Source organism: Fusarium odoratissimum (assembly GCF_000260195.1).
Source record: "Fusarium odoratissimum NRRL 54006 unplaced genomic scaffold supercont1.13, whole genome shotgun sequence".
Taxonomy (NCBI): Eukaryota; Fungi; Ascomycota; class Sordariomycetes; order Hypocreales; family Nectriaceae; genus Fusarium; species Fusarium odoratissimum.
In genome coordinates this window covers 629,005-654,024 of record NW_022158699.1, presented here as the reverse complement: position 1 = coordinate 654,024, position 25,020 = coordinate 629,005, and the positions used below count along the sequence as shown (strand labels likewise).

Sequence of the window (25,020 nt, the reverse complement as noted above, 5' to 3'; positions counted from 1 at the left end):
ATCATCCGAGGGCTTGAGAACAGACAATGCGGAGAAAAGCAAAAAAACGGCCCTCCCGAGATAATAAAGAGAGAAAGACTCAAGAAATGGTCGACTGAAATTACTCGCCAAGAATTTAGAAACAGCGGAGTATTTCTGGGGCCCGTCCCGTCTCGTTCATTGACCACTTGGTGAACAATCCGCCGTCAAGCGCCTCCATACATCCCAGTGTTCCCCATATATAACCCACATGGAATTCAAAACGAGATTTTAGCCTGCATCCTGAAAATATCCTTCGGAGAACGTTAGCCTACTGTAGAAAATAATCTGCTCACTGTCCAAACGGATCATGTTTTATCCCCTGGATTGAGTGACGATCTTGCACAAGAAGAGCGCAGTTCGCCGATGCTCGAGCACAATGAGAGAAAAAAAACCGCACTGACTCGACACTAGGGGAAACAAATACAGGACTGCAAGATAAGCTTCCCGTGCTGCCCGTCGATGGTTTGGCACAAGTCTAACGGTCGCAAAACGCCTTTTTCACATATGGGAATTAATTTTGAGTTTCGGAAATATCGATCGAAACGTTGACGTGCTTCTGGATGATACCGTAAACCCTTCTATCACATCACATCCTTCCTTGTCACAGCAACCCCCCGTTTTTCCTTGCCACGCCACGTTATGGCTGCCCACAATCCAGGTTGTCGGTGCCCTTACTCAATGTCCCCGTCGCATGGACGCTGCCATGCATGAAAGGAGGTCTCAAGGGTCCTCCCTGCTAGAACGCTTCGTCGGAAATGCAACCCTCATGCCCCCCGGAGACCGCCACCGTAAAGGTTTAGGCCAAGACCGCACGGCAACGAAGCTTTTTTAATCACGGCAAACTCGCGTCGTCCTTATAAAGTATGGTTTGGCTGTATTTGACTGGACGGAACTAGGTTTAAGAAGCAACGTTTTTCGTAAAACCAGACCAGCATACCACTATCTCCACCAAACCGTCAGCAACTATACCCACGAAACAAAACATTTTTCTTTTAAACTTTCCCACACATCATCATGACATCCTCATACACCACCAAGCAATGGGTCCTCGCCAACAAGCCTGCAGGGGAGCCTGTCCTGTCTGGCCCAGACGCTACCTGGAAGCTGCAGACCGTCACACTGCCTGAGCTGAAGGATGGCCAGATCCTCGCCAAAGTCCAGTATTTCTCCAACGACACTGGTCTAAGGAACTTTATCCAGAGCACCGTCGCGCCTGAGCGCTTCTACGTGCCTACAGTACCCCTCGGTTCACCCATGCGATCCGGCATCATCGCTGAGGTAGTCGAGTCCAAGTCGGACAAGTTCAAGGTCGGTGATCTCTGCATGGATTTCCACCTGGGCACCTGGAGCGAATATGTCATCCTGGAAGCCGAAAACTCCCAGGCCCTCGCGCCCCTGCCCAACGGCCTGCCCACCACTCACTTCCTTGGTGCGTTTGGCGCCTCTGGTCTTGCCGCGTATACCGGCTTGTACTATGCCGGTGAGGCTAAGCCCGAGCACACTATTGTCATCTCAGCGGCTGCTGGCGCTACTGGCTCTATGGCTGTTCAGATCGCCTCCAAGATCCTTGGCGCTAAGCGAGTCATTGGTATCACCGGCTCTGACGAGAAGTGCGAGTGGGTGAAGAGCATCGGTGCCCACGAGTGTCTCAACTACAAGAGCCCTACATTCCTTGAGGATCTCAAGGCTGCTACTCCCGACGAGGTCGATGTGTACTTCGACAACGTCGGCGGTGACATCCTCGACGCCATGCTGACCCGCGTTAAGAAGCACGGCCACATCGCTGTCTGCGGTGCCGTCAGCGGATATAACTCTGACGAGCCCATGGCTCTCAAGAACTGGTTCGAGCTTATCTCCTGCAGGATCACCATCCGCGGCTTCATTATGCTCGATTATATGGACAAGGTGCCCGCCATTCTTGGCGAGCTTATTGGCGCCACTGCCGATGGTCGCATCAAGCTCGAGGCTGCTGAGACAGTTATTGAGGCGCCTATTGAGCAGCAGCCTGAGGTTTGGATGAAGCTGTTCAGCGGTGTCAACCAGGGCAAGCTCCTCACTAAGCTCATCATTTGAGAAGCTTGGGTGGATAAAAATAAATAGTTGATGAATTTAGGCGGGCATTTGCATACTAGCGTTGCCATTAAATATAAACTGGCTTACAATACTTGGCCATTTCTGAATCTTACTGTGCTATTAATTATGAAAATGCTCCTTCATTTGACAGCAGCGCTTGGCGCTTCAAAGTGTGTCATGGTACTCAAGCTTTTCTTCCACCGTTGACCTTAAATTTCACTGGCGACAAGGCGCTGTAATCCAGTGTTTTCATCAGCAGGGATTGGCTGGTCATGCACTGCACCCCAGCTTTGTGTACTGACAGAGGGATTCAACTCTCTGCGTTACTGTGGACCATCCCCGCCTGTTCATGAAATCTGGAAGAGGATTCAACTCCTTGCGTTTTGTGCCTGGATTAGGAAGGTCAGATTGTCTGGTGGATTTGTTACATTAGATTGTTGAAAGTTGAGTGTTCTGGAGGATTGTGAAGCCTGTCGCCACTTACCCTGAAGACGACCCTCAACAATTACGAGATTTTGTAACTTGTAGGGGTGCGATGCAGGGCAGCAGGCGATAATTCTGTCCTTTCCTCTCTCAATTGTAATGCTTGGTTGCTGCGATTAACATGTTGCCATCTGATCGGAGCTTTGGTCACATAGGAACCGCTCATCAATTGACATTGAAGCGATTCATACCCCGCACTTTGACATGAAATTGACAAGATTGACCACAAAGGCGTGCCAAGACCTGTAAGCAATGAACAGTGACGTGTGTCAATTGACCCCTCGGCCTTGCATTCCTCACTGATAAGATGTGGACAGTGTCAGCAGCATTTCGCCTATCTTACTCCTTAATCAAGCCCTATCTAGCGACAACTATGACAATCCCCGAGTCAAACGTCACCATTGAGCCAGGATATCGTCCTGGCTTGCTAGCCAGATGTCTTGAGATGCACATAGCCTACTACCATCCATACAACTCCTGGGGTCTTGCGTTCGAAACCTCCCTCGCCAAAAGCTGGGCCGACCTCATCCAAAGACTCACCAATCCCCGCAACCAAATTTTCGCAGCAGTTCAGTCAACACCCTCCGACAATTCCGCCGACTTCACTCAAAAGATTGTGGGGACTATCTTGATCGACGCAGAGCACCTTCAACAGCCCAACACGGCTCAAATACGTGGCTTCATCGTTGATGAGCGAGCTCGTGGGCTTGGAGTAGGGAAGCGCTTGATGGCGGCAGCGATGGATTTTATCGAGCAGCAGAAGTTCGACAAAGTTACGCTTTTTACATCGAATACCCAGGAAGCTTCCTTGTATCTTTATAAGAAGGCGGGCTTTGTCGTGGTGAAGGACGAGCAAAAGATTCTGTGGGATGTGCCGATGAATGAGTTGCAGCTTGATTGGACACGACCATCTGTCACAACGCAAGGAGTCGCTGAGCAAGGTGCAAATGGACTTTACGAAAAGTGATCTATAGAGGAAAGAAAGTATATAAAAAACAGAAACCCCCACAAACTACTAGACGATCCCAAGATTGACATCTCTTTTACGACCTTGAACCCAATTGCCTGGATGGGACATGTACAGTTGAACCTTGTCCCAATGCTGAACCAACCGAGCAACCAAAGAAACAAGAAGTATCAGCATGGGCGTCAACAAAAAGAACGAGAGCTTGGTAGGTCCCAAAAAGTCAGGGATTGCTTCCTCCTGCATAGAGAGGATTGCCGCCGCAAGGGTAATGGGCGACACAACCTGCCAAGGTGAATCAGCACATTTACACGCACATCGTACGTGATAAACACACGTAGAGTAGAAAGCAGCTGAGAACTTGTGTACTTTCAGCAACTTGGGCCTGCATGCGGGAAATCCGGTATTGTTCGTCGATGTTGTGGAGATTTAGCTATGTTGGTGTGAGTGTCGTCCCGTGTCATTGGGGACTGCCTTACTGTTCTTTCGTGCTCGTCACAAAGCGTGCGGATATTGTATAATTCCTTTAAGCAGTTCCTTGCTTCTGCGAAAGTCTGCTCAATAGACACCATTGATTGACGTCCATAGCGTGTTTGCATATGGTCCGGATAAGTGAAGTTATCCCAGCAGTCGATGGTTGTCTCCAAGCACACGACCAGCTCGGTCAACTTGCGTCTTGCATGCCGAAGCCATGCCAACGGCTGTCGGGATTCTTTGCTAGCCAATGCAAAGTCAAACTCATCGACCTGCGCAAGAATTAGTTGTGTTCGAAATCCGGAGCATTGGAGTTATTACATATGTTTCCACTCTCTCTTTAAATCTTTGTGCTGTGTTCATCCATTCGTCCTTGAAAACAACTAGTTGGTGTTGAAGAGAGATCAGGAAGTAGTCGTCGGGATTTAAGATCGGCATATCAGCATCGTGTTTTCCGGTGGTAAAAGGGTCGACCTGCATGCCTCTGTCACAATAATCTTCAACGCATTGCCTCTCATCTTCAGATTGAAAGTATGTATCGACGAAACAATAGCCAGTCCAAATTCCGTCGTCCATTGGCGTAATGCATACTGCAATTTGTGCTTGACAAAGGTAGTCGATCGTGGGGCATGTCGGAGAATTGCCTCGAAGACAGCTCATATTATGAATCTTTCTCAGGGGACTACCATCTCGTCTGAACCGTATGTCTCGTGGCTCATGTTGGGTCAATTTCCATGAGTAGAAAGGCAAATGGAATGAGAGCTCATATGTGACAAGACCTTGTGGCTATATATGGAATAAGTTAAATTAATGGAGCATTTTACATGGTGCGTCACGCTTACCTTGGACAGGACTCCTATATAAGGCTGAAAAGAAACATATGAGTATAGAAAGTGTACTAAAGCATTCCTTTGATACCCAGGAGCCGTTGCCATTACACTGACCAATGCATGGCTATCTGGGTTCATAATAAAGCTAGAGTTATATCAGCATGGAAGTTTCGAAAGACGGTAGAGGCTTCTAGAAGTTCTTACACCAGTCTACGGTCTGTGTTAGGCTTTTTGAAACCCCCGTTAGATGGCGGCTCGTGGAATCTCTAATATCTCAATTACCACTGATGCTCAATTTGGGAAGCGGAGAGGTCTACCTTTTCCACGAGTCTAATATACATTCCGTGGGAAGTCAGAGGCTTCCGGTCGCCATTGCTGGTCGAAACTATGCCGTTACTCGTTCTATCATCAATAAGACATGACTTTCTGGATGAGATATTGGAGCTGTTGGACTGTAGTTCTTGAAGCTCGTTTGAGTGACAGAAATGGTTGACCACTTCGGCTTGATACCTACGTCTGGGCTCCTTGCCACCGTTGGTCATGAACCAACCAACCAAGCTTTTGGCCCCAATCTTTTCAGGATCAGCGTATATATCATTCAAAATCTTAAGCATTCCTTCCGTAAGCTCCGGGCTTTGTTGAAGATTCCTATTGTCTTTGACTCTCTCAGACTCTGCAGCACTTTTAGCGAGAATCTGATTATTTATATAGTCTACCAGCTGCGCCAGCTTATCATGACTTCTCACTTTTCTTTTTAAGGGGCCGTGCCTATGTCTCTTTGTGGTCGTTTTGTTGCTCATTATGATCCTAAGAAACTCCTTAGTAATTTTATTATTATAAATGATTAATAAATGATTCGCCTTAATACCAACCCATAAATTATTTTCCGAAGGGGGAAAGATGAGAGAATGGTTGGTAGTACAAGGCTCGACTATGAATCTCCAAAAGTTCAGATATGTGATAATACGGGGGGTGGACACAACTCTTATATAGGTAGCTAGGCCACTATCAAGGCGACACAACATATTAGGCAGAAAAAGGTAGAGTCTTCATTCGTGGAACTTTACAGGTATACAGGTGTAACATGGATAATTTCCATTATGGTTACATTAGACGATATATTAGACGACAGGCAGTGTCACACGATGACATGATACGACATGTATAAAATTGAACCCAGACCGTACAATACTTGGCTTCACCATTAATACGTAATTTTCGCAAGATCGCCTTTAGAATTTCTCTCACTGAAGGGGTTTGGACGCACAAGCAAGGCGAATCTAGCACATCAACAGATATATGGCATTTCTTGAAAATGAGTATGCTACTTTATTTAAATATCATTCTCAAGGCAGCCCTCCCTCCAATCATGGTAGCAGATCTTATGTCCTTGTATTCTGACTGGAAAAATCGACCGAGTCTCCCGTGGTGTCACCACTGATGATGATCTGGGTGTCGTTCTCTGACCACTCTTCTCTTCTACCTCGCAACATTGGCATCTCGATTTGTTGCCTTCAGTGCATTGGATCATGGAAGATTCAATGTGTGATGTCCGACAACTGCAGCATGTCCAAATCCAGTCCGCCTTTTCCTTTTTCCGCCGTCGTAACTGTGAACTCCCTTCCCTGGACACGATGACATTTGGCTGCTCCAGCCAGCTTCCACATAGGGTTTTATAGCCTGAAATGAAATCGGGCATGATTGCTAGAAGTGGTTGATCAGTTCTTGATAGCAGGAAAAGGTTTTATGTAAATGAATTGTTGAGTTTGTCCCAGTCAAAGATGCGAGGTCGCGAGACGAGCTTTCATAATGCAACAATGATGGTTGTTCTGAGCATCACTGAGGAATACTTCGAGTGACTGATGCCTTGTTCTACCGATAAACCATTCACGGTAAGATCCAGATGTGTTAATCACTGTTTCAGCTGAGACCTGTCGCTGAGAGCTTATATTCACCACGCAGAACTTAGTGTTATTCGCTGTTGATTGATAGTTAGAGCTTATGACACCTCAACGAGACATATCAAGCCAACACACGGAAAAGTCCCAGTTAACTCAAGCTTCCAGAAGGCAATACGCATATGTTATTTGCTGTCAAAACTTATCACCAAGAGCTTGTAATTGCTACATAGAACTTAGAAACTTGGCCCTATGTTAATAAAAGTATATAAAATTTATATTTTATATAGTTTTCTAAAAATTAAATTAACTAATCTTTTTAGTTAATTATTCTATTTAGAGATCTTTATTAAAATTATCTGATGAAGAATTATAATATTCGGGAAATACTTTAGGAAAGTAAAACAAATAATAAAAAATATCTAAACAGAATATCCAGGTTAAATATTCTGTCCCTGAATATTATTTAAGTCGACAATGTCCATACCTGAATACGCTGTCACGGAGTACGCCGGCCTCCATGCTGAATTGCTCCTGATCCTCAGGCTCAGGAATTACCGTTTACATGTTCTAGTTAGACTTAATGTCAGGTATTTTAAGCTTGAACTCAGTACTGCCTGTAGTCGATGTCGTATTATAAAAGTCCTCCTCACTCACAATCCCACATCCACTTGTTAAGTAAACATAAAACTAATTACAAAACTACCTGATGTCTCTTTTAAGAAGACTTGATAAACATACAAGTGTCTTTCCATGGATATACCGGTATTGATTGAGGCTGCAAAGCCTTATTCAACAGCGGGCTATGCCAGCCAGATACTATGGTCCCCATGACCGGAGCTTGGCTTATAAGCCTGTATATCTTATAAACCTAAAAAACGACATATATTTCTTACCTAATATGATGCTAAATATTGAAAATCGAACAAACTGAAAGCTTCAAAAAAAAAAAAAAAAAAAAAAAAAAAAAAGGCATGCAGCGGCAGAAACTTCAGCATTACAAACCTCTGGCGCGTATTAAAGCCAGTATTATGCAAAGAAAGACGAGCAAATACTCTGGGCATGGACATACTGTGGCTACTAGATAATTAGCATTCCTATGACTCATCTTAAATACCCTGAATGAAACAAAGCATGCCGTTAATATTGCAATCTCTATAGGAAAGTCAGCTAGGGAATGAATCTCAGATTAAGAGAAAAGCCAGTATTAGATAGCATATTTACCGTTTCTTTTAAATCTTAAAATTAGTATCAATCCCAGCCAGAGACCAAGATATACTTTCTTTTAGCTTGGTGATTATTCAGTGGAGAAATCTGGGTGTAGAAACCCCCTATTCATTTCAGATGTATGTTAAACCTTCGCGATGAATTAATGCCGGGCATTCTGAGAATGTCACTGTGACTGGGATATTTTACTCCCAAGTAGTAACTGATCTTGACGCCCATTCGCGCTGAATCAAAGTGATGAATAATGCCTGGAATTATAAAAATGTTACTTTGCCCGGTATGGGTGAATCCTAAGTGAGAGGCACTTGATAACTGACCTAGATGCATGTCTGCACTGATTCAAAGCAATGGAATGGTGCCTGAAATTCTAAGTATGTCACTGTGCCTGGTATTCGCGAATATCAAGTGAGAGGCATCTGATAACTGACCCTGAGGCGAGTCCGCACTGATTCAAAAAATTGAGCAGAATGTTCGAGATGCGAGGTTACACTGAATATGGTCAAAGAAAGGAAATCTGAGATGGTTCGATTCAGCATGCAGAGGATCTGCGAGATATAAGAACTCACTTTTCCTATTAATTATTCTCATTAGCAAGCACAAGCTTTCCTATGTTAAGTTCATCAAGCCACAACTCAATTAACAAAAGCATCAATGGTAAATAAATTTTCCGGCTCCAATGCGGCAAGTATCTGTTACTTCTTTTCTTCTATATTGCTCTGCAACTAACATAGAGATTCCAGGAGCCTACACAAGAGGAATATGTCTGGGTTTGGTCATGCTGTGTCTGTTCAACGTCAAGAAGGCCAGGTCTTTTATTAAGGTAAACAAATCATATAATCTACTGAAGAAAGACATATTAATAATATCTAGGACCTTTTTGCAGCCATGCTTATAAGTTATACCTCTTATAAATATCCAAGAACAGATTTAGCTAACAGACTCATATCAGACAGAAGAAGGAGGAAAAGATGTTGACAATGCGGCCAAAGTCGACGGCCTTGGGTGCAACCGCACACCCAAGTCTGCAAAGCTCTGCGATCATGAGTTCACAGCGAATGGCGCATTTGCTTTGGGGGAAGAGATCACACTGTTCAAGGGAAAGATGGACATGGCACAAACCAAGAAGACGACTGCGAGGGCCTGCGCTTAGGATGAGAAAAGATAAACTCCTCAAACTTTAGGCTCTGTTCATATAAACTCCCATAAATCTGGTCTAGCCTACTGCTGGTCTTGCCTAAAGCTGGTCTAAAACTACCGTAACCTGCCGGTCTCATGTTGTATGCCCTGGGCGCATGAACTTGTCGGGTGGATCAGATGAACAGTTAAATTTTGTATATTCAGGCTTTGCCGTACCTCTCCCTTCCTCGTAGATCTATATCCAATTACAATCTCTATTTATACACCCGACTCCCATGTAGTGATCTCCAAACTGTAGACATGGGGAACTGAAACGCCAATCTGACATTGTAAAGCACAAAACTCCAGCACAAAAAAAAGAAGAACCTTCTACCAAGGCATACCGTTTTGCTTGATCAGATCATCCTCGGAAGTCTTGAAGCTCTCCGACTCCTTGAGGAACTGCTTGTGGAAAGTCTCGAGGAGAACACCAGGGAAAACAGCACCGACGGCCTGGACGAGACGATCCTCCTTGCCGATCCAGACGTGCTTGATGAACTTTCCGTCGCAGCCTGAGCGGCTCTCGGGAAAGCCGTTGGCCTCGGTACAAGGCAGGGAGAGAATCTCATCGGGATACTCGTAGCGGATGAATGTGCCGAAACCGCCCTGGTCAGTTGGTTGCCAGCCCTTTCGGTTGCGGAACTCAGTGCAGCCGGGGAATTTGCCGCCATCGTTGGCACAGTCATCCCACTCCTTGAAGATCTCGTATGTCTTGTTCTTGTTCTGCATGATCATGAAACCGGTGTTCAGGAACAGGTTTCCTCGTCGGTCGCGGTTATGCTGGGTGTCGGGATCGTAGGGGAGGGCGAGGGAGTTGTTCTGGGGAGAAATGCTCCAGTAGTTCATGAGCCACTCGAGGGGAAGGTCGAGACGGTTGAAGAGAGCGTCGGAGTCGATGAAGACACAGACGTCGTGCTTCTTCAGAACCTGCGAGAGGACGGAGGGCTTCTTCCATGAATCGCGACGGTCGGGGTAGCCGTTGATCTTGATGTGGTAGTACTGGTAACCGTGGATCTTGGCTATTGAGACATTAGTACGCAGCGAGCGCTGGGGGCGGGGGAAGCGAAGGACGTACAGTAGACCCAGTGGTTCAGTGTGCCACCGGATGGGCCGTGGACTTCTCGACTCTTGTTCCACGTCATTTCATCGGACCAGATCTGGCCGGGCTTATCGAAGCGACGACTCTCGAGGTCGATGATGCAGAGCTTCTTGCCGAGGGGCTTGGTCCAGATGGGCTTGTCGGAGGGAAGCTTGGAGGGCCAGTGGCCGTAGGGGTAGTATTCGGGGTCGTTGACCTTTACGGCGGGCTTGATCCATTGCTCAGGTGTGAAGGCATCGAGGTTAGGACCGGTGGGCGCTTCGGGAATGGCGGGAGCTTCAGGTGTTTCTTCGACTTCGGTTTCGGGGACGAACTCTTCTTCATGCTCATGGACGTGCTCATGTTCGTGCTCCTGCTCCTGCTCCTGCTCCTGCTCAGCGGCGGGCGAAGCAGCGGCGGGAGTAGGAGAGGCATTCGCAGCAAGCTCCTCAGCCTCAGCAATCTCCTCAGGATCGCTGGGCTCCTCCGCGGGATCAGCCTCAGGCTTATCGGGCGTGACAGCATGGTGATGCTCCTCGGGCTTCGGCGTCTCAGCTACGGCCTCAACAGCGGGTGTCGCGCCGATCTCTTCATCTTCGCTGGGTACGAAAGTCGGGGCAGCAGCGGCGGCTTCTTTCTCGGGAACAAAAGGCGCGGGCTCGTCGCTGTTAAAAAAAAAAGAAAAATTGTCAGATAAAGTTTATGGCTGCGAAAAGAGGGGGAAATGGAAAGGCTTACACTCCGCTCTTTGCGGCTGGTGTTGACTCGGAGGGAGAGTTGAGGTGGAAATGCGCAAGACCGAGAAATATGGTGACGAAAACGACGGCGGCCAAGAGCACGGCTCTGTTTGACCTTGGAACGGCCATTTTCTGGCGATCGGACGATTAATTGCTGTGTGATGGATGATAAAGAATGTAAGGAAACGAATGTCAGAAAGCAAGAAAAATAAAAAATAAAGTAAAACAAGAAAGTGACAGACAGCTCAGCTCAGAGAGGGGGGGAATAAAGGAATAGAGACAGACCCCTGACTCTCTTTTTAACCAGGGGGTTCTTACTTTAGATACAGTATCTTTTTCTCTCCCTACCGTAGCGATCTTGTTGTGCTTGTCTCAGTACAGATAGCGCTTCATAACGGCTGGTCAAGGCTTGACGCCTCGTTGATCCACTGTAATCAACCTGTGACAACGCCTGAGAAGAAAGGGGGACCATGAGGCCACGGTAGTTGGGAATTAACCTTGCTGCTGTGTTTCTGATGAATTGTTATTCCGCCGATCAGATTGATGGGATTGAAGATTGTCTTCATAAGGTTATTATTAGAGTCTTTGCTCATGGTGATACTGTACTGGGCACTGTAGGTTGCACGCGATGCGGGGGTGCTTACGCTTACTCTTTGGTGTTGGTCCCTTTAATGGATCCTTTCCGCCAAGCAATTTCTTACCAGATCTCGTCACTCTTCCCGCGTGTTTCTCGAAGCGCATCGCCAGAATTGCTCTCTCGAGAGCTTTGCCATCAAGTACTGCGCTTTTTGGGTTGAAGAGCCATTCTTCTAGCACCGTCAGCACTCCCAATCTCACATCATCACCATTCAGCGCTTGATCATGTGCCACTACATCGAAAATTACAACCTAAATCTAAACTTTGAATGTTGCAGGGCTGTAACTCTGTTTTCCTCCTCCCGAAACTGCCGTCGCTAGCATCAGACTCAACGGTCGGGCGCCACGATTTGAGCCAAACCAGCCCTCTGCCTCAACAACGCCCCTCAAATGTCCACTGCTGTCGCCAATTGATGCTTCACAGTTCAGTCGTTGAATAGGAGAAACATTCTCCTCTATCGATTACTTCTATCTTCATTTGAGCTGCAAAAGAGGGGGCTCCTTGCTACAGCACGATTCCTCAGCTGAAGCTAAAGACGCCACTTGAAACGGGTTTTAATTGGATGGCTGCTGGGCTCCGCCCCCTTGCTTTGACGATGATGCTCATGGCTGGGAGTCATTCCTGTAGGAATATCCGTACTCCGTACTCTGAGCCTTATCATTTCGGCACTGTCAATTCTCCAATTGTAAGTTTCAAGAAAAACAACTGCTGCAGTGCTCTCCATCTTCAGTGACTGTCGCGATAACCTGATCCGATGGCCAAGTCCCGATAAACCCCTGGACTAGCCCTGTCTTCGTCCTCAGATTCTGATCCCTGTCACCTGAAAACGCGTTCTGTCAATAGCGCGCCCAGCCGCCAATCAGCGTCCGACTATCTGTCCCACCCTAGACTAACGATGTTTTGGGCCATGGTCCCTCCACGCTATCGATTTGTTTCAACTCCTTTTTGTCACGCTATTGAAGCTATCGCCAGTTTTTGCGGCGCTGGTTCAGGGGCAAATAATTTTTGTACAGAGTTTGTGGCTCTTTAGTCTCAGGTACTAGCAAATGTCATTTTCATAGCATTACAATTCCTTGTTTATTGCACTGCGGGCTTGTGATTTGTAAGGCTTCAGTGGCCAACGTGACTCTGGTGAAGGGCCATCCATATATACTTGACGAACACTTATGGTGCTTTTATCAGCCTTGGCCCCAGCGGATCGAAGTCTGGCGCTTGCTTTTTCACAACCAAACTGGTACGCTAGCAACAGTGCTTGGTCAAGAAGCTCCTGTCTTGTGCGACTCCTCCTGGATTTCTTGTTCCCTCTCTTCGCGGCGTGATCAAGCCATGAAATGAGCACTTCGATGGCTTTGACATTTTCTCTATGAACAGCAATATCGAGTGGACTTCTCTGGTGGGTGTTTCGGGCTTTGTACGAGGCACCCTTCTCGAGAAGCATTTGTACATGCTCAGAGACTCCAGTGGAACAGGCTCGATGGAGAGGGCTCATCCCGAATTTATCATAGGCGTTGGCTGCAAGGCCAATCTTGATGAACTTTTTGAGAAGACCATCGTGCTTGTACCTGACGCTGAGATGGAGACAGGTTTGCCCAAAACCATCAATGGCTTTGAAGTCTGCACCACGTTTCAAGAGAAGTCTTGCTGTTTTGACCGAAAGGCATCGAATAGCTTCATGCAGTGGCGTCATACCATTCTCGTCCCTTGCGTTTATTTCCCCACCAGCATCAAGGAGTGCAATCATTGCAGATGCGTTGTCATTGATGCTAGCATAGTGTAGAGGCGTTCGTCTGTTGCCATCTCTGGCGTTTGTCATACCTTGTCGCGAACAGAGGAGCTTGCTGACTAGTGAACCCTCAAACCATATAGCAACAAGATGGAGCAGCGTGGCCCCGTCCCTGGTTCTTCCGAGCTCTCTATGCGACGTGTCAGTCAAATACTCAACCCCCTTCCTCCATCCAACCTGCGCTGCAAGGTGAGCTGGCGACATGCCGCGCTTGTCCTTCAGGTATGGGTCTGCTCCAGATATTACCAGCACTTCTAGTGCATGTATATTTCTGTTTGAAGCAGCTATATGCATTGGCGTTAGACCATCTCGGTCTTGTGAACTGAGATCTGATATACTGTAACACGAGAGATCAAAGCGGTCCAAGTCCCAACCATGCTCCATAATCCAGTGAAGCATATTCCGTCCTTGATGATCAAACTTGAGGGATTTCAACTTGTATTTCCGTTGGAGCAGATGTACCATATCCTCCCAGTCCTGACTTGCGCATAGATGGAGTAGATCATATCGATCAGAAGCGCCTCTTAGCAAGAGTCCATATGTTGGAAGACGGTCAATGATCCACGCCAACTTTTCCTTGCGCCCAAAGTAGGCGTAGTGCGCAAGTGCATTCATTCTGGATTCTTGGTCAACCAGGAAAACCTGGTAATGATCCTCGCGAAGAATTCGTTCCTCCATGTTTGTCCAACCATGGACGCCAGCCCACAGAAGTTGTGAAGTCCCGTACGCTTGCCTGGTAGATGGGGGCTTTGGCTTTTCAGTCATGTCCAATATCCTCAACAGAAATGGTTCCCATATCTTGTGTCTGAAAGCCATAGAATAAGGAGATTCTTCCATATCAGCCTTGAAATATATATTCACACGAGGGTGGTTAAGTAACTTATCAGCCCCCTGAATATTCTTGGAAGAGATCGCAACGTGAAGCGGAGTGCCATTATCGCCAACTGCATTGACATCGATGTTTGTAAATTCAAGGAGCCTCTCCATATAAAATGTGTCTTCGATACAAGAGGCTGCGTGATGTATAGAAGCCCGTTGTCGGTAAGCATGATAGTTAACTTCGATCTCATTGCTTTCGAGCAGGGCTTGAAATGAGTTTCTTCTTCGGCATATGATAGACCATGAGAGAGGTGTGACGGTGCCAGCGAGGTAGTTTATGTTGACTCCACGACGGAGAATAGCGCCGACAAGGCGTGGCAAGTCACCCAAAGCAATAACTCTGAAAAGAGTCATCGTCCGAGAACTCTCCAGTGGCAGATGAGCAGCAGGATACCTCGAAAGGTACGGCATTTTACCACCATCGTCCTTTGTCGGTAACTGGTACCACAGCAGATAGCATAAGCATCCATTCATGGTACTTAGAAAATTTATAATCTTGACGTCTTGTTCAACTGACGGCGAAGCTTCTTTGTAGTGCTGGAACCAATTCCGAACGGCATACGCAAGACAAGAGGTCTTGGACATACTGTCGACATGTGAGTTTGTTAGTTCGTCAATTTGTGTGAGTTGTTCGTGATTTGGCACGAGACCAGAGAATGTTTCGCGGAGAGAACGGAGGGCTTCGGTCATGGCTCCGTACGTTTCCAGCCAACTCTCAGGACTGCGTCGCTCCAAATGCATGGTTTTCAAACAGATATTAAGCATGATTGATTGACCTTCAGAGTTTGACACTGTTAACTCAGAGATAATCGATTGATTTCTTGGGGAGTGCATGGCCAAGCTCATTGACAGCATGTCTTTGACAGAGACATGAACGAACTGAACTGAGTTGTTGTCGATCTTGACCATGTACTCGCATGCTTGAACCAGATACTCTCCAAAGTCTGCAGCCTGAGCTTTAAGCTCTTCCAGGTCTTCATCTTGTTCAATCCCCTCCATATCAACCATTACTGCCATGGTAGCAAGCTGGGTTGGAGAAATACTTTCTTTACAGAGTCGAAGGATGGTAAAAGCAATCTTTGCCTTTTGCCTGTACCGGCTCGAAATATTGCTGAGAAGTTGACAATAAAAGTCAACTAGATCATCGGATGTCTTGTCAAGCCCGGTGAGCGAAGCCTTGACCTTGTCCCGAGTCCATTGGACGGTACCATTCGAAAACTGTTTCCAAGCCAAGGTCGCAAAGAGGAAGTTCCCTTGAGCCTTCTTGACTATCTTTGCTTCGATGGTGGAAGCCATAGATAACGATAATTTTGATTCCTGGAGGCTACTGCGAACTTTCATTTGAACGAACTCATCGACGTTCTTTCGGGTATTCTCGTTGTCTATGCTGATCACAGCAGCATCTGTGCGCTGTGGAAACCCATATGGGGGCTGCTCGCGATGGGATAGCAACATCCTTACACGACCGCTGGCATCGCTTTCGACAAGATCGCGTAGTTTATCCACTATAGTCGGTGGGCTTTCATTATGTCGAAGAGCTTCATCCATGGCGTCGATGACCAGTTGAAATATGATACCTCGAGATCGCTTGACTATTGTCTGAAAGCATTCCCAAAGACTCTTCTCGGTGTCTGGAATCTTGCTCGGATCGAAATCGAGGTACCTAATGACACTAGCACATCGTGAGTCACCTAGTATCTGGTCAAGAACTGATCGGATGAAAGAGTCCGATGTCTTCCTCTCAGGATCCTTGTCATCAAAAAAGAAGGATATCGGTTTCCAGATTACTGGAGAGGAAGCAATATCGCTTTGACTGTTCAGGAATTCAACGATGCTCTTCATAAGTACTGTCTTGCCTGATCCAGGAACACCATATAGCCAAAGTGTTTGTTGCCGCCCTTGAAGTAATCTCCAAGATTTGAACTCAGGAAGTTCCAAAAACCACCTTGACGACCGAGTCCATCCTCCCGGTATCTTGCTTAGGACAGTATCATGGTCAACAGCTCTGAGCTTGGAGAGAAATTCGCGTTGGGATGAATCAAAGTCTGTAACGAGCCAACATCAGTTGGATTGCCGTACAAGCCACATGAAGCTTGTGCTATTTCTACCTACAAGGCTGTTCTGAAGTCTCAATCAAGCTATCCATCAACTCCTCAATACAGTTGAACACAGTCCGATAGCAAGAGTCAGAGGGCGTCAGGTACTTGCACAAACCCCTATGATCAGCTTCCATAGGTATCGGAGTCTCGTTGGGGAGATGCAAAATGGCAGAAAATTCATCAACGACCTAAAAGCATAAAATCAGAACATTTGAATACTCAAAAACTACCAGTCAACCTACCAGAGAACCTAAGCCAGAAGTTTCATGCCTCTCATAAAGACTGAAGATCTGAAGCCTCATGCCTCGCTCGACAAATTGGGAGCAGATGGTCCCGAGTTCAGTGGACTTTGGGGCAAGGGCTTTCAGTAGATCCTCGCGCATCTTACCAGCAGTCAAAACGTTGGCAAACTTGGCTAATAACTTGGACCAGTATGCAATATCGGCCCCTCGATGAGGTGTTCCGAGGAAGATGACACCCGCCACTGCTTCCTTAATCGAACCATAACGAGTTTCTTTTTCGTGCGCAATTACAAGCGCCTGAATGACAAAATCAGCTCTCATTCGCTCCGAATCAATCATCCGTCGTGCTAACCTGTTTGAACACGATGCCCCCAAGACTATGACATACGAAGATCATTTTTCGCTGTTCAGACCATTAGCCTAAACCAAAACTGACGATTCTTGAGGAACCAGGATGCTCAGGGTACTTACGTCTGCTTCTTTGTTCCTGCGCCGAAACGTGCGGATTTCTTCGAGGAGCGAAGTTGCAAAGTCTCTAATGTTAGACTTGGACTGCGTAAAAGCGACGCCAGCATTATATCCAAAGGTCAAAACTCGAGCAGTTGGAACATCGTGAGGGAGAAAGTCCCTAAGCCACAGCTTCTCCCCTTCTCTCCAAGTCTTATAGGCATGGCCTCCGAGCCCGTGAATTGCAACAAGACTTGACGGGGCAATTAAGTTAGCAGCGCATGAGCAAAATGGACCCGACTACCTACTCTACTTCTGTCTGGATATGTGAGGCGCTCTCGAGGTCTGGATCAGGCCATAGCTGAATTAGCCCAAGCACTGGTGTTTCAACAACGGGTTTCGGTTGTCCCGTTGAGGCCCCGCTGTGAACTAATTGACTAGCTCCCGAAGCTTCAGGCACCGGGTTCGACCCTTGAGCGCTATGCTTTGTCCTGGTGTGCAGACGCTTCATCTGAACTCAAGCTGTCCGTCCCACAAGTAGCAACAGAGATCACTTATTACACCTGTCGACGTTTGCAGAGAATGCGAAATGCCTCAGCTCAGCCTGCATTGGGCGGTCTCTCACGGCAGAACCACATATGCGTCTCGGCATCGAATGAGAGGGTACTAAAATAGTGAAGCTGCTCAAGTGTCTAACATAACTAACGTCAATCTTACCTATGATATGCTATATAGGAAGTGTGATCTATGTTGCTTCCTTTTCTTTGATAGGCATTTCCACGGCAATTTTCTGACAAGTCTAAGTTAATGTAAGCCATATTGATATCTCGGCAGAATAGATCAAAACAACACAGCAAAAATAACATCTCGATTGCAATACGCTGGAGATATGGCATCAAAATCTGTCAACATAGCTATCGAACAATCTGAAACAGGAGCTTACTCAAGATCTTGTTTCGCATCGCCATCCTTATCATTTAACGCTCGTGTTTCCCATATAAACAAAACATGCTAGGAGCACAACGCACCATCTGCCGGCCCAAGCTTTCACATACCCACTAAACTCAATAAACATCTGGCATATAAACTGGGATAGATGTCCAAAATGCCGTGAGAACTCTCCATACTCAGCTGTTTCCAAAATGCTGTTCAAGATATCTTTGCTTTCGGCATTATTGCCCTCGGTGATGGCAGCTGCAACGACATGCAAACTGCCAAGAACCGATGCCCACTTTAGTGTTGGACATGGGTTTCAGGACGACTGTATTTCTGGAACGGGTACGATCCAGGGTTACATGATCTTTGTCGATTTTTCCGACGCTCAATCACCAGCTTCTGAATCCGTCAAAGAGCTTCGCGATCTTCTTGTACCGGATGCAGCAAAATGGTACCAGACGGCCAGCTACGGCCAGCTTGAACTCAATATCACGGCCGATACTTCCAAGTTCTACCGCATGCCCAAATCTGCAGCATCGTATAGATGGGCAGAAGGCTTCGGCGCTGAACAGCATCTATCTTATATCCAAGATGCTCTTGACGCATATACAAGCAACGGCGCGAGAGCACCCCCTGCCGAGACGGACATTCTCTACATCGCGACAACACGCAACAACGACAAGATGACCCGATCACTCGGATCCAGCTTCAGTGTCTCAACACGAAATGGGAAACTCGTCTCCAGAAGAGCTGTCACTTTCGGCGCCGATCCCTACATCTCGTGGGGCTATAAGGCGGTCAATCATGAGACAGGACACTCGATGTGTTTGCCCGACTACTACCCTAATACCCCGGACCTGCCGACTGGCTACTACACTGGAGGATGGAGTATCATGGGAAATGTGGGAGGAGTAGCGCCTGATTTCTTTGCTTGGGATAAATGGAGACTTGGATGGTTGGCCGACGAGGCCATTGACTACGTTCTTGAACGTGGCACGACAAAGCATACGTTGACTCCCGTTGAAATTGAGGGTGGTGTCAAGGCTGTTGTCGTTGCTCAGAGCGACACTTCTGCTTTGGTTGTTGAGGCTCGTGTTGCGAAAGGCGTTGATGGAAATATTTGCGCACCGGGAGTTCTTCTGTACACCGTTGATACAACGCTAGCCACGTCGGAGGGTTCGATCAAGGTCTTGGATGCAACGCCCGGATCGAACGGCTGCGGGGATGACAATGGCGCGGAACCATTGAACGACGGGACTTTGTCGATGAATGGGAAGAAGTCGTTTGAGGCCTCGGATTGGGGAGTCAAGGTCACGTTGATTGATGACAAAAATGACCAGTTCAGCATCGAAGTTCAGTACTCTTAGAATAGCTCAGCCAGCGTCACATTGCAGGCGAGAATTTGGGGAGAAATACACATCACTTATTGGCTGTACCATCTTGACCTGCAGAATAGACGACATTCACTTTACCCACGAGTCGTGAACTCCGACGGGATTTACGATCATGACTGGTTATAATCATGACGAGGGTAGTATCGGCCAAGTCCCCTCGGCCAATTCCAGGTCCATGGTTCCATCACTAGTGGTCGAGCTGCCAATTACGGTCCGATCACAAGAACCTTAACGGCCCGTTTGTGGTTCCCCATCGATATATCCGGGGTTTCAAGTCTCCCGATGTTTTGCCATCCAAATTTCCAAAGGGTCCCCGCATGTTGTTTATTTGCGATTCCCCATGGGGAATACTCTTGCGTGCATCATTCGACTACGACTCAGCGAAAGGCGAACGGCAGTTGACTTCGGCAAACGTGAATATTCGGAATTGTGGTCGAAATAGGGAATGGCATGGTTGTAGCGTGGTATCCTGGTTATAATATACGTGATGCATTGGGGATTTTGATGGATTTTATGGGAATTGTTCCGCATGACGTTTCTGTTATCCGCTCAATGGCACTCTAGCCGGAGCTTTGGTCAACGGAAAGACCAAGACCGTGATTATACCAAGCCCGTGGCAATAAATAAATAATCTCGAGTTCCACTGACGAGATGGTTCTGAGACTTGAGAAGTGTCACGCCGAGCCTTCTTTTCACCATGCCTTCTCTCTTGAAATTGGTCACTGCGGTCGCCCTTCTCACTGAAGGCGTTCTTGGACGACAAGCACCTTCGGTGCGAGTCAAGAATGGTACTCTTGAGGGCAAATATGTCGCTGGATTAGATCAAGACCTCTTCCTCGGTGTTCCCTTTGCTCAACCTCCTGTCGGCCAACTTCGTCTTCAGAATCCTCAGCCTTTGAACGAGACTTTCAAGGTCAAGAAGGTCATCAAGTATGCTGACTCTTGTGTTGGCTACGGTGTGAGTTTCTCTCTCATGTTCATGTGAAGCCTCACTGACATTGTGTAGAACAGCCCTGATCAGGGTCCTGCGACCTTCAGCGAGGACTGTTTGACTTTGAACATCGTCAGACCCGCTATGTCCAAGGGCAACAAGAAGGAGAAACTCCCAGTTGGTGTCTTTATCCACGGTGGAGGTTGGACCATGGACTTTAGCGCCAACGGCGTTTATAATATGAGCTTCATGGTAGAGGAGTCCGTCAAGATGGGCAAGCCCTTCATCGGAGTCTCCGTCGATTGTAAGCCGACCACCTAATGCCAATTAGACCTCTTACTAACAATCAACAGACAGACTTTCCTTCTGGGGTTTCATGGCCAGCAAGGACATCCTCGATGCCGGAGTTGCTAACCTCGGCTTGAAGGACCAGCGCATTGCTCTGCACTGGGTCAAGGAGAACATCGCTGCCTTTGGCGGTGACCCTTCAAAGGTCACCATCTTCGGTGAGAGTGCCGGTGGAGGCAATGTCGGCTACCAAGCCATGGCTTACGGAGGCGTTGACGAGGGGCTATTCCGTGGTATTATCGCCGAATCTGGAGCTGATGGGACGGACATGAAGAACTACACCGCACCTCAGCAGCGTTACGACACTATCGTCAAAGCAGTTGGCTGCGACAAGGAGTCCGATAAGCTTGCTTGCCTCCGCCAAGTCCCCTTTGAGAAGCTGAACGCCACGAGCACCAAGATCCAGGGCAGCTTCTACCCTGTCGTTGACGATGACTTTGTCCCCGACTATCCCTCCAAGCTTCTCGCCAACGGAAACTTCACCAAGGTGCCTCTCATGGCTGGAACCAATGCTGACGAGGGTAGCTTCTTTGGCATGCCTGGTGTCGACTCCACTGAAGAGGCTGTTGCTCGCCTTCGATCAACTGGACTTGATGCCGATACCATTGACACACTCTTGGCTCTGTATCCCAACATCGATGCTCTCGGAATCCCCTCCGGTTACCGCTACAAGTCTAGTGATCCTGTCAAGAAGCAGTATAAGAGATGGGCTGCTCTGCAGGGTGACCAGCTCTTCATGTCGTGGAGACGTGCACGAACTGATGCTTGGTCTAAGCATAACGTGACTTCATATGCGTACCTGTTCGAGTCCCCCAACACCAACATGCGTAAGTATATCCCTCATACACTTGGGCTGATTTGTGTTGATTGACATGGACTCTAGCCGACTATATCGGAACTCCTCACTTTGTCGAGGTCGCTTACGTCTTCTACAACTTGCTCGGCCAAGGCTACGGCAAGGGTCAAGGCCCTCTTGTCAACGCATCAAAGGAGGTTCTCGACCTCGCCAAGCTTGTGAGCCATATGTGGATCAGCTTCATCACCGAGCTCAACCCCAACGAACACGGAAGTAAGTTTTTTATGTCCACTACATGTACGATATCAAACTAACCTTTGCAGTTTCCGGTGTTCCCGAGTGGCCTGTTTTCAACAATGGTGGCGGCTACGGCGAACACTTCTACTTCAATCCCAATGGATCGGTGGCCCAGCCTGATACTCTCCGGCTCGCTGGTACTACGTTTATGAACTCGGTTTCTGCTGACCAGTATGGAAGATAAACCTGAAAGGGATTCTCTCTTACTTTCTTCACTTACATAGTTGACAATCACCTATGAATTGGGGCACAAATCTAAACATAGTATCAATATCAGAATAATTTCAAAAGCGCTCTATCCGCAGTGACATCCCGCCGCGGCAACATCTTATCGGCAAAGGCACGGTTCAGAGAGAGGTCGTTTTCATTTATTTAAGGTTCAAGGCTGCATTAATGGATGTTACATTGAAGACTATCGAAAGCTTGTCCAAAGAGTCAATCAACATACGCGAACAAGATACCCTGGGCATTTAAGCGCACCCACCAATGACGAATTGAGTTTATACCAGGGCTCACCACGAGCTATTGCTACCTAGTCGCGGCGTGGCGTTGATTAAGACGATGAGATTCGGGAGGATCACCCTAGCCTGGAGTATAAATCGTACGACTTTGCATGGGCAAATATAATGATTGCAGGTGAATTACTCAGCTTGTTGTGTTGATCGATGGGCAATTAATCAGTTCATATCGTGGCATCAAGCCCTCTATAGACACGAGAACTATTGTTGGTTGACAACGGCTTAGCGTTTGTGCCAGCAGGTTATTGATGCACGCTTTGACAGGATCCTTGTCATGACAGCAAATCAAAGAAACCTCTCAAGATTGTTGGTCGAGACTGGATTTAGTACATAATTTTTGCTCAAACGACGTTACATCTCGATTATACGTGCCGTGCCGGACCATGTGTTGGCATGCAGCTAGTTTTGTTCAACAGATCCGGTCCAACCCTGGGCCCCTGCATCACCTTTTCTCTGCAGTCATGGCCCACCGTTGCATGAGGCTTGAAAAATGCTGTAGGATCTGTGGAATGACTTCCGAGCTTGACTTGCGTATGTCGTTCACCGAGGCGAGACGGGGCGGCGTTTAGTAGCGCATGATACACGTTGGCATGAGCATGTAGTCACCTGACATTCATGAGGGGGTTTGAGACAGGAGTGAACGTAACAATGCCAAAGCCTGACATCTAAGAAGAACGAATAATCAGTGCAGGAGCAGCAGACTGTGTACACAAGTATTGGCAGGTTGGCAACCTCAATGCCGAGTCTGAAAATGTGAGAGCTGAGCAATGAGGTTCGACTGGGGCCAACCAGACTGGACGATTGATAATCAATGATCGACAATATCGTCAACTGACAGCAAAGCTTGGCAGCACGGGATCTTCCAAGAGAATACAGGCATATGCCGCGCACCAATGATATCTCTCAACAGAAGCATACACTTTGAACGTTAACTATCATCACCGCGTCATGCATATACTTCCACTTTACAGAAGGACCAACGCGTACAGTTACCGAGGCCCCCATTCTGGCTTCCTCTTCTCCAAGAACGCCTTGACACCCTCTCGCTTATCCCCCGTCCCAAACGCAAAGTAATACAAACTCCTCTCAAACTCATGATCGGCCCCCAAATCATCAGCTATGATGAATATCTTAGTCAACGTGACGCGCGAACTACATGATGAATACTTACATCTACAAATAGCCTCTTTAGCCAAGCCCAGCGCCGTGGGGCTCAGGGCCGCAAGCGTCGATGCATGATCCTTCATAACGTGCTCGAGGACTTTGCCGCTCTCATACAGCTGCGCGACAAGACCCACGGACCGGGCCTCCTCCGCTGATATGGGCTGGCCAAGGAAGATCATCTGCATGGCCTATATCACGCATGTCAGCATAAGGTAATACGAGGTTTGGGGGGAGGGAAATACCTTGTACTTTCCTACGGCGTTGGTCAGACGCTGTGTACCACCAGCGCCAGGGATGAGACCAATCTTCACTTCTGGAAGACCGAAGTGGCTTCCATCCGCGGAAAAGATCAGGTCACACTGTGAGACGTCAGTAACCCACGGGTTCCGTCCACGGAAAGGAAAAAGCTCAACTCACCATGAGAGCAAGCTCAAAGCCCCCTCCGAGCTGTCAATCCCCAGCAAAATCATCGTCAGTCTAACCTCAACCAACACCTCGGGTAAAAAAAGAAAAACTAAACTCACCGCCATTCCCTCAACAGCAGCTATCAAGGGCTTGCGCACGGCCTGCATCCCCGAGCAAAGGTCCGCCAGATAGCGGCAGCCCCGCGCGTCTTCCGCATCGAGCCGTGAGATCTCCCCGATATCAGCTCCCGCTAAATTATTGGTACGTCAGTTCCAGTTCAGCTTAGCCCTGCCACTAGAGCGTGACAAGTGCCGGGGAATATACCCCTGTGGCCTGTGGATTCTCTCATGTGGCATGGGCATGGGCATGGGTAGGCCAGGGTACAGTACCGCAGAAGAAAGAAGAGCTGCCGGTGATGACAATGACTCGCACGCCATCGTCCCTGGACGCCGTGTTCAGCTGTTCCAGAAATACGGTAATGAGCTCCTGCGAGAGGGCGTTTCGCTTGGAGGGTCTGTTTAACGCGAGGACGCGTACGCCGTCTGCAGGCGTGGACACAAGGACCAATTGCTCATCCATGATCAGATCGATATCGATGACAGAATCGTAAGAGAAAAAAGTGTAGCTGAAAACACTGCACTTGGCAAGATTGACTCCGCTGCTTGTCTTGTCGGGTTGCGTTGGATCAAATAGTTTGGGTACGTCAATAACGCGACCTCAGCCGCGTCGATCACTCAATCGATAGTGGGGACCAAAAGTGTCTTTGATTCAACTGAGACACGGCTGGGATCAACCCAGCAAAAAGGCAATGAGCAGCTGCAGCCTGCACTGCAGAGAGTGAGACACTGCAGATTTTTGGTGTTGGCTGAGGCATTTTGAAAGGGCGGTGGTTGGGGACTAATTCCACGTCGGGAAGTATTGGTGAAAATCTCGGGGTTTGCTGTCTCTCATGTCGATCTTGGTGTCTGTCATTCCGTTGGCTTGGTCCAAGTGTCGAGCCGTTCGCATGCTTAGCTCTTAGACCCGATGATCTTTGTTGAGTAAGATTTGACTGATAGATTCGGTGAGTCTTTGGAAAACCTGTTCAAAAGGGTCAAATACTTGTTTTTTTCTTTATATTTTATACGATATAGGCGATGAGTAAGCTATCTGTCATTTAGGCTTATCTTGGATAACCTCATTC

At 47.6% G+C, this 25,020-nt stretch overlaps 10 protein-coding genes across 11 annotated transcripts; 5 read left to right on the top strand and 5 right to left on the bottom strand.

The window, feature by feature from the left end:
• The first annotated feature begins 856 nt into the window (after nt 1-856).
• Nucleotides 857-2,207, top strand: FOIG_08640 (uncharacterized protein). The gene has a single exon (XM_031208701.1). The coding sequence runs from the start codon at nt 1,036-1,038 to the stop codon at nt 2,092-2,094; it is 1,059 nt and encodes a 352-aa protein (XP_031061707.1). The 5' UTR covers nt 857-1,035; the 3' UTR covers nt 2,095-2,207.
• Nucleotides 2,208-2,803: 596 nt separating this feature from the next.
• FOIG_08639 (uncharacterized protein) lies at nt 2,804-4,123 on the top strand. The gene is made up of 2 exons (XM_031208700.1): nt 2,804-2,841; nt 2,895-4,123. The coding sequence occupies exon 2, from the start codon at nt 2,951-2,953 to the stop codon at nt 3,542-3,544; it is 594 nt and encodes a 197-aa protein (XP_031061706.1). The 5' UTR covers nt 2,804-2,841; nt 2,895-2,950; the 3' UTR covers nt 3,545-4,123.
• Nucleotides 3,593-4,591, bottom strand: FOIG_08638 (uncharacterized protein; the record flags this gene model as incomplete). The annotated part of the gene is made up of 4 exons (XM_031208699.1): nt 3,593-3,826; nt 3,879-3,974; nt 4,021-4,287; nt 4,337-4,591. The coding sequence occupies 4 exons, from the start codon at nt 4,589-4,591 to the stop codon at nt 3,593-3,595; spliced, it is 852 nt and encodes a 283-aa protein (XP_031061705.1).
• Nucleotides 4,592-5,123: 532 nt separating this feature from the next.
• On the bottom strand, nt 5,124-6,544 carry FOIG_08637 (uncharacterized protein; the record flags this gene model as incomplete). Its single annotated transcript, XM_031208698.1, has 2 exons — nt 5,124-5,518; nt 6,313-6,544. 2 exons carry the CDS (start codon nt 6,542-6,544, stop codon nt 5,124-5,126), a joined length of 627 nt encoding a protein of 208 aa, XP_031061704.1.
• A 2,201-nt stretch (nt 6,545-8,745) lies between these two features.
• Nucleotides 8,746-9,120, top strand: FOIG_08636 (uncharacterized protein; the record flags this gene model as incomplete). Its single annotated transcript, XM_031208697.1, has 2 exons — nt 8,746-8,790; nt 8,920-9,120. The coding sequence occupies 2 exons, from the start codon at nt 8,746-8,748 to the stop codon at nt 9,118-9,120; spliced, it is 246 nt and encodes an 81-aa protein (XP_031061703.1).
• Nucleotides 9,121-9,236: 116 nt separating this feature from the next.
• Nucleotides 9,237-11,277, bottom strand: FOIG_08635 (uncharacterized protein). Its single transcript, XM_031208696.1, has 3 exons — nt 10,963-11,277; nt 10,222-10,889; nt 9,237-10,165 (listed from the first exon to the last, which is right to left on the bottom strand). Exons 1-3 carry the CDS (start codon nt 11,088-11,090, stop codon nt 9,477-9,479), a joined length of 1,485 nt encoding a protein of 494 aa, XP_031061702.1. The 5' UTR covers nt 11,091-11,277; the 3' UTR covers nt 9,237-9,476.
• Nucleotides 11,278-12,661: 1,384 nt separating this feature from the next.
• On the bottom strand, nt 12,662-17,559 carry FOIG_08634 (uncharacterized protein; the record flags this gene model as incomplete). Its single annotated transcript, XM_031208695.1, has 6 exons — nt 12,662-16,305; nt 16,373-16,547; nt 16,602-16,898; nt 16,954-17,004; nt 17,073-17,301; nt 17,357-17,559. 6 exons carry the CDS (start codon nt 17,557-17,559, stop codon nt 12,662-12,664), a joined length of 4,599 nt encoding a protein of 1,532 aa, XP_031061701.1.
• Nucleotides 17,560-18,190: 631 nt separating this feature from the next.
• Nucleotides 18,191-19,351, top strand: FOIG_08633 (uncharacterized protein; the record flags this gene model as incomplete). The annotated part of the gene is made up of 1 exon (XM_031208694.1): nt 18,191-19,351. The coding sequence occupies one exon, from the start codon at nt 18,191-18,193 to the stop codon at nt 19,349-19,351; it is 1,161 nt and encodes a 386-aa protein (XP_031061700.1).
• A 724-nt stretch (nt 19,352-20,075) lies between these two features.
• On the top strand, nt 20,076-22,043 carry FOIG_08632 (uncharacterized protein; the record flags this gene model as incomplete). The annotated part of the gene is made up of 5 exons (XM_031208693.1): nt 20,076-20,336; nt 20,385-20,613; nt 20,663-21,484; nt 21,541-21,726; nt 21,777-22,043. The coding sequence occupies 5 exons, from the start codon at nt 20,076-20,078 to the stop codon at nt 21,932-21,934; spliced, it is 1,656 nt and encodes a 551-aa protein (XP_031061699.1). The 3' UTR covers nt 21,935-22,043.
• Nucleotides 22,044-22,961: 918 nt separating this feature from the next.
• FOIG_08631 (enoyl-CoA hydratase) lies at nt 22,962-24,917 on the bottom strand. 2 transcript variants are annotated; one of them, XM_031208692.1, is made up of 6 exons: nt 24,227-24,917; nt 23,957-24,087; nt 23,850-23,879; nt 23,675-23,791; nt 23,440-23,620; nt 22,962-23,385 (listed from the first exon to the last, which is right to left on the bottom strand). In XM_031208692.1, exons 1-6 carry the CDS (start codon nt 24,414-24,416, stop codon nt 23,258-23,260), a joined length of 777 nt encoding a protein of 258 aa, XP_031061698.1. In that variant the 5' UTR covers nt 24,417-24,917; the 3' UTR covers nt 22,962-23,257. The 2 variants fall into 2 exon arrangements, with proteins under 2 accessions (XP_031061698.1, XP_031061697.1); XM_031208691.1 differs by having other exon boundaries at nt 23,052-23,620; nt 24,227-24,496.
• Nucleotides 24,918-25,020: the final 103 nt, after the last annotated feature.